Below are 8,126 nucleotides of genomic sequence, written 5' to 3'. Positions count from 1 at the left end.
GTGCCGTCGTTTGCATTAATCGAGGGCATAATGTACCCGTTAAATATCTATCAATATGAAATCTTGGATATCGCGTAGATCCCATGTGCTTCCTCATACTGACTGATCCACGAACTGGTAGTAGTGTATCCTTCAGAATAATCGATGTGTAAGCAGGGTGCCCGAGGCACGCGACAAACCTACCGATTTGAATCACTACACACAGTCCGTTTGTTCTGTATCATTGTCACTTTTGCTGTTGACCTTTTAAACTAGTTCATTACGGCCTCACGCCGCTTTCACCACTGGACGACACCACACTCATCGAGCTGGCAGTCTATCGTCATCGAATAACGCCACATTCAAGAAACTCTTCACAACCCGGGACCATTTTGTCTTCGATGGTCAGCAAGAAAACTCGAGACACAAAGTAGCCTGGGTGAGGGTTACAAGGGGACCTCCGCATCGTCATCTTCCCAATCATCTTCGTGTGCCTTTCGGAAGTAGACCTTGCGGATCATTGGCGGAGCTGCAAAAGCAAAAATCTTTGACAGCACGTGCTCATTTAGCTGGCACAGTGGCTTTCTGGATTCTACCGATTTGCGCTCTCTCTTGAAGGTTGGTCGTGTGGCCCCATTACACTCATGAAGGCGACTTTACACTCGATCGACAGTGGTTGAAGTGGTCTGGGGAGTGGCTTGAGATTGAATGCTCTGAAACCAGCGGCGAGAACATGGAACTGGGGAGGCGCCACCACATCGAAATATTCTATAGTCTCGTTGCTCACCAACACATCTAGCAGTGCCTCAACAGTATCGTCCACTGCGTCTTCGCCACGCCAATTGAAAATGTCGTTGAGTTTTACACGCAACCGGCGGATACAGTGTTGCAGTGGATTGGTTGCGTCGGTTAATGCTTGCAGAAAGGCAACAACGTCAGTACAATCGTAACTCAGAGCTGGGAGTTGCTGACCGCTGGAATGATAACCCTTGAAGTCAAGACATGCTTCCACGCCACGTGAGCAACGCGATAGTCCCTCTAGGCGGGGACAGCTTTCCAGGAATAAGCTTTTGCTTGCGTTTGGGTCAACACCGTCAAGTGCTAGAAACTTCAGCATCGGACCAACTGTGGATATCAGCAGCGGTAAACCACACATAAAGTGAGCGTCACTATTGTAAAATGGGAGCTGCAGCGACGTCAACGTCGGCGGCACGGAATATGCAGTGATCTTCTCAACAAAGTTTAAATCGGCGCGTCGAGCTTGGCATCTTCCGTACCCAGGAATGACCACATTGACCCAGTCACTTCTGCCGTCGTCGCTAAAGGTCCGCACAAACCGTACAGGTGAATCAAGGGGTAGCAGTCGGAAATCAGTAGGTCGAGCTACATCATCAAAGTACCAACGAACGCTATTTCCTTTTTCCAGTGTTGCACCTCTAGAGGCAACAGACCCACAAGGATACCCGAAAAGCTCTTCTTCTGGGTGGTCGGAGAAAACCACACTTCTGAAGGCTTCAATGTCAGCTTGACTAATACTGCATGACGCAGTTGCCGTTATACATAGCGATTGTAGTGCTGAAGACTCCCGCGCTCGCTTTGAAAAGAGCGTGTACGCTAGCCACTTCCATGCGTGAGCGCTGGCAGTCTCGTTGTTCGGGTTAATGCTCAGATCCAATGTGAGCTTCGAGACAGCTTGGTTTACCGCAATCGCAGAAAACATGGGTGCAAATGCAGGGAAAGCACCTTCCCAGCCTTCAAAACACACTTGAACCGCGTGGATTTGTGATCTTGGTGGATCAGTTTCTGGAAGAGAATTCTCAAAGTGTCCAATCTTCGGGTCACGTCGGGTAGTGTCGAAGACGCTCGTCATCAGCTTGCCAAATGTTATTTTCCACGTATCAACGTCAGTCGAAAGTATGTCAACATCCAGGTCCGTGTTCAGCACCAGTCGTGAGAACCAAATGTTGTCTCGCACCAGCGTCTCCATCATTTCCGCCATTTCCGCACGAATCGGAACGCCTTCCAAGTCCGCGACCATCGGTTCCACCACAAAAATCGGCTGCAATGGCCCACAAATCGCGTTGTTTTCGCACTGCTTCCAGTTTTCTCGCATCACCTTTTCAGCCTTATAGGTAGTGGCCAGAGCTGTCATAGGTCGGTGAAAACTCTCTGACAAATACACTCGAACAGGCACTTGAACCTCCACTCCAGCTTCTGTCAACATCAAATTCTCGTCGAGTTCCGCAATTTTTCGCAAAGCCGTCAGAAATTCATCACTCGGGTGCTTCAAAGTACAAAATTGCACCAGGTCCGAGTCGAAAGTGCCGTCTTGCGTCTTCACCTGCTCCAGATCGATGTGCAGCACGAACCGAGCCGGAATTTCCTCTTCGAATTTTTCCTCTCCCTCTAGTCCGAAATTCACGTTACAATATTGCGATAGCAAAAGTCGAAAAGCCGTGTGGTCCACATGACGCACTGCCGCCAAGAGTAAAAGGGCCTCCTGCACCTTGTGGAAATGGGTTTTGTACTCTTTTTCCGAGGCGAACTGCAGCGGCGGCTCGTCCTCGCCCCGGTCCACTTTGTCCTGCCGCCCGGGCACGTAAACCTGCAGGTGGCGCCGCCCGATGTCCCACACCCACGTTTTCACACCCCAGAATGCGATACACGACGCGCTCCCGCAGCGCGATGCACCACGGGAATAAAAAGCTCCAGCGCTGCTCCATTTTGGGTTGTGGACCATTATCTACGAACTTATATTACCGGTAATTACAGTTTTGGCAATGTATATCGTACTTAGTTTGGTGAATCGAATTGATTGCACCGATATGCAGGCATATAATATAAATGAAAAGCTGCAATCAATTCAGTTCGATAGGCAACATTAGAAAAAGCACAAAATTTAATGAAAACACGAACTTTCATTTCAAAACTGAATGCTGACTCTTACCATGGCCTTATAGAAAATCTCCTTTAGTGTATCAATGTGCAGACGTTTGACTTCCTTGTAACCAGCTAAACGAGAAGCTGTAGTCGGAACCTGTAAATGTATACACAAGGCAGCGAAACGTTAAACCCCTCTATCCGTTGCACTACTAATCTGTCGTCGTGCTTACCACTGTGCTGGATAGAGCTTTCGACGGTAAAGAATATCCACAGCAACAGGTTTGACTGCACCATCCGCCAGCTCTTGTCGAGCACAAACGACAGCAGCTGCAGCATCGAAATGCGCAATTTCTGTTGAATGATATAGCCGATGACCAGGAGCGACAGCAATTCCACCATGGCGTAAGTGAGAACATCCCCTATTTTGGTTCGGAGGCCTGCTTCATCGAGCTCCTTCAGTAGTGGGTAGTACGCGCGGTTGGGCAAATAAAACATGGCGGCTGTATACATGCCTGAAAAAAAAAAAAAAAACAGAAAACACGTATTAGACAATTCAATACAGCACGTGCATTTGTATACCAACATTGCAGGCTACTCACAGTAGATGATTGGGACGATGACCTCTGTGTACTCCACCAGAATGACAAACTCGGTCGTAAAAAGCACTCGAGCGGTCCTCTCAACGAACAACTGGCGTTCTTTTGGAGATAGGGCAGCATCCGGGATAATGAATGATTGTAGTACTTCAGGACGAGGTGATGGGAAATTATCGACTCGTGGTGAATCCAAATTTGCGAGGACACGAGCAGAACTTGTCTTTCTCCACGATCGAATCTGCTTGGCAGCGCTTTCTGCCAAAGTAGTAGCGCTTGCAAGAATTATACTCCCTCTCCTAGCGTGTTGGGACGTGAGGACCCCAAGAGCTGTAGTATAGCGTCTCCTACTCAGCTGTGTCTGAACTTTGGGGTTCTCCTTTATGATTTGAAGCGCAATTTCAACAAAGCAGGCCGATTTCAGTGGGTGGTCGCGAGGGAGCTTATGGCGCAGTTGGTTCACTGGCGTGATCAGGTGTGATATGTCGGATATTGATATCAAGGCTTGGATAATGTCGATCAGAACCATCAATAGCGTCGTTGTGATGCTGTTTGAACTCTGCATGGAGTTCGAAACGTACAACGCGTTGAACACATCCACATTAAAAATCATAATTTGCGGGAGTAAATCATATCTGGTCCCCAAAGCGGCGCTGATCAGGTTCTTGGCAAGAATTTTGATGAACGGAAGCAAAATGACGTAGTACTTCTGGCCCAATGGCCTCAGACTCGTATAACCATAAAAGTAGACGGGGTAAACCACCGTCAGTAGGATCTGGCAATGCATGACTACCACAGTTGTCACCACTTCTTTGAGCAACGCGCGATCTCGCCACAGCACTTGTCCGAAGAAGCCCAAAAAACACGAGATGAGAGTGGGGAACCACACCGGAATTCCAAAAACCAATTGGAAAGGTAGTGGAAATCCAACGGGCTTTGCGCAAGCCATTTTAAACGTCGTAGCTGCTGCTGTCGCGACGATTGACGGAACGATTTTATGCATTGAGGTCATTTGCAGCTCAGGAACATTGATGTGCAGCTGCTCGAAGACGGATCGCGTAATGAAGACTACGAGTATGCTGTCTCGTATCCAAAACATGTAGTTCTTTTCAGAGCCATCGATTGGTGGGGCCAGCGGAAGAGCGTCTACCATCGTAAGGACCATAAGGCACGGAAAGGGTAGTATGAAGCACAGCAGAAGGGATCGAGCCACGGAAGCTGTGCAGCGGTGCTGGTTGAAGTTGTTCATACGATCAGCTGAATAGTGCCCACGTAATTCCACCTGGAGACTGACGAGCAACCTGAAAGTTCGATGCAAGCAGCTACGAAGTCGTCGCATTTGTCGAGAGGCCTTAGTGAACCAGTTCGCTAACGAAAATGTCGTGGCTTGGAGTCAGGCTTTCCGTTAACTATTTTTGATCACATCAGCATGAACATTTTTAACTTGACTTGGCCACCTTCTTGGGATGCTCTGGATTCAGTGTCGTTGTTGAGACTATATCTGAAACCGGCCAGTGCAGTCGTCCAACGGAACGAACTTGACTTCATGTTGACGCTGAGTACTTACAGATGCACCTCGTTGCTCTCCCCATTGAAATCATCGTCTTCTGCCAGTCGTAGATACGTCGTACGAGACACAGGAGAACCACCGAAGGCAAATATCTTGCGAATGACGTGGTCGTCAAGATGAGGATCAGCACCAGCACACCTAGCATGGGGCATATCACTCCTGCGTTTCGAGCAGGGTTCCGATACATTCTTCTGTAACGACAGCAGACTCAGAAACGCAGCCTTGCTCTCCAGGGGCAACGGATTACCTGGAAGGAAAAGAAGTTCGTTGTCGTGCTTGTCAAAACGACCGGTGTAGTCGTCGTACATCATCGGAGGAACTACATCTAGACACTCAAGTCGCTTGTTCTCCTCCAACATTTGGAGAAGACAGTCCATGGCACAGTAACAGCGTCTTCTCCCGAACAATCCAACATGATTGAGACGGACTCGAAGAGGTTTTCATCCAAGTCTATCTCCAAATCTATCTCGGTGTCGCCGAGCGCCAGAAGCTTCAGAGAAGCCCAATAGCGGCAAGTAGCTGTGGCAGTCCCTCGATATTTGAGGCACTTTCACCCACTGGCTAACTCCATCGTCACTGAAGTGCAGACATACTTGATAGGTGGTTCCACCTTCAGCACTTCGGAACTAAACACTGGTAGGCCATTATTGTCAAATTGCCACCGGATCGGTGCCTTAGGTTTTAAGTTTCGTCTCTCTCAGCAACCTTGCCTCAAATAGATCTTGTTCAGGGTGATCGGACAGCACGATGATCTTGAATGTCTCTATGTCCGTCACATTCATTTCACAATCATACCCTAAGTTAGTGAGTGTAAGAGATTCCAGCGATGAGAGCGGACGGGCCCGCTTCGAGAAAAAACCACTTCCTCATCATGCGTTCTCCTGGCCGTGTCAGTCTCTTCGATGCGCAACTCCGTAGTAAGCTTCGTCGCGGTTTGGTTGACGACAATCGCTGGGCACAGGGCTGCCATATCTGCAACCTCTTGCCGAGTTTTGCTCCATAAATGTAGCGACTCAATCTGCTGCCATCTTGACGGGTAGAGATTTTAGAATCAACAACATACTTCGTGTCGGCCTGCTCAGGAAGGCGTCGCGTAGGGTCGAAAAGAGTATGAAGAAGTTGACCGGATGTTGCCATGGACACAGGTTTGATGGCGTTAACTCTAGAATCTTTGCCGACGTCGACAGTCAATCGAGAAAACCAAACATCGCCACGCAACTGGCTGGCAGGCAGCAACTCCAGATCTGCCACCATCGGCTCCAAAGCAAATCGGCACCTCATCGACTTGGGCGCTACAATTTCGTTCCCAGGCGTCTGCAGAAAGCTCTCCCAGTCCTCCTTAATCACCTTTTCAGCTTTTGCAACATCCTACCATGCCTCCGCTGAACACTTTGAGAACGTCCTCCCTCGATACAAGAAACACACTCGAACCGGCACTTCGATATCAACTCCCGCCTTTCCCGGCTGCATCTCCTTGTCCATGGCGGCAATCTTCGCCAACGCTTGCACAACATTTTTACTCGAGCTTTCACACTGCAAAATTGAACCAAGTCGGAGTCGAAAATTTCTCCATTTCCGGTGCCTTCCGCCTCCTCATAGGTCCATGTGATACACGGCGCCCAATAGGAGTAGAGCGTCTCGCGCTTATTGAAAATTTTCCTGGAATATTGCGTCTATCGGGCACTTATGGGTGTCGGTGCTCAGTACTGTGGTCATCGTGCTGGCCGCCTTTAACATTTAAGCCAAGCGCAGCATGCTCGTGTCGGTCGTGCAGATGACGCACTACGTCGCGGACGTGACGGTCAAGCGCGACGGAGAGCAAGACATCGGACCTGCCAGCATGGCCATGAGAATTTTGTCTAATCAGGTCAACTATCACTTTTCAGGGGGAATTAAAAATCTGTGTGAAAATACTTCGAAGTTTTTGATAATAATATTTGCCGTATCTTCACGCGGATTTTTCAAAATGCAATATTATTTTATTGTCCGTCAGATGCTCCTCAAAAATCGCTCCTACTACTAGAGTTTCCGCTACTACTAGACTCGCCGTCGCTCGAGTCGTCTTTATCGCGGAAGACCGCTTGACGGGAGTGGGGGTGCGGAAAACCTGAAAATATTTCGGAGCAACTCCGCGTCGAATTCCTCAGACCCTGGTGATTCCCCTATCATGTCGAATGGAGACGAAAACTCGCTCAAGACTGCGGCCTTGAATGCGATAGGAAGATGACCGACTCGATTGATCGGGTTCTGATGGAACTTCTTGAACCTCGATGAATCACTACGAGGTACTCTAGATACAACGACCTCCACATGCTGAGTGAAACTACTTTGCAAGAAATATACGCGTTAGGAACCCATAAGTGCAGCGCCTCCGTTGGCGACCTGTCAAATTGTATTTGCGGGGTTTTCTTAGAGCAAAGACCGTCCGCCTTGGCTCCAGCTTTGATCTAGAATCAGAATCTACACCTTTACCCGAATAAAGCTACGAGCCAAATACCCAATACGGTACCCGGTTTCAGCAAGTTACAGTAAAGGTCGGTCTTCGACCTGTCAATTGAAACCCCATAGATATAGGATGTCCATTTTTGAAGCCCCGCCAGTGTATCCAATTTCAGGTGGAATGTTATCGCTCAGCTCACGCCAGCTCAGAGTCCCTACAATAAAAAAATGCAGCGCGTTGGCAGGTTCTTGCATCAAACTCTGAAATGTTTTTCCAGCCTTCAAGTGGAATTACGCGGACATTACTCGGCTGATCGCGTGCGCAACTTCAACGAGTACCGCAACACAGTTTCCGTGTCTCGATCACTTTTGTTGTGTTTTACTTTACCGTTCCCGTGCATTATGGTTCTCACTATGGTAGACGCTCTCCCGCTGGCCCCACCAAGCGACAGCTCCGAAGACAACTACATGTTCTGGATTCGAGACAGTATCCTCGTTCTTTTCATCGCTTGGGCTATCTTTGAGGAGATGCACGTCAACGTTCCTGGTTTGCAGATGAGCTCAGTGCATAAACTCATTCCGGCGATCGCTACAACGATAGCAACCACGGCTTTCAAAGTGGCTTGCTCATATTTCATTGGATTTCCGGTGCCTTTCCAGCT

At 48.7% G+C, this 8,126-nt stretch overlaps 1 protein-coding gene across 1 annotated transcript; it reads right to left on the bottom strand.

Moving 5' to 3' along the window:
- Positions 1-2,957: 2,957 nt before the first annotated feature.
- IUM83_01956 (uncharacterized protein) lies at positions 2,958-5,384 on the bottom strand (the record flags this gene model as incomplete). The annotated part of the gene is made up of 3 exons (XM_067925850.1): positions 2,958-3,016; positions 3,093-3,109; positions 5,023-5,384. 3 exons carry the CDS (start codon positions 5,382-5,384, stop codon positions 2,958-2,960), a joined length of 438 nt encoding a protein of 145 aa, XP_067801148.1.
- Between the last annotated feature and the right edge of the window lie 2,742 nt (positions 5,385-8,126).

Source organism: Phytophthora cinnamomi, assembly GCF_018691715.1.
Source record: "Phytophthora cinnamomi strain GKB4 chromosome Unknown Contig0, whole genome shotgun sequence".
In the NCBI taxonomy this organism is placed as follows: domain Eukaryota; phylum Oomycota; class Peronosporomycetes; order Peronosporales; family Peronosporaceae; genus Phytophthora; species Phytophthora cinnamomi.
This window is presented reverse-complemented; position numbering and strand designations above follow the sequence as displayed.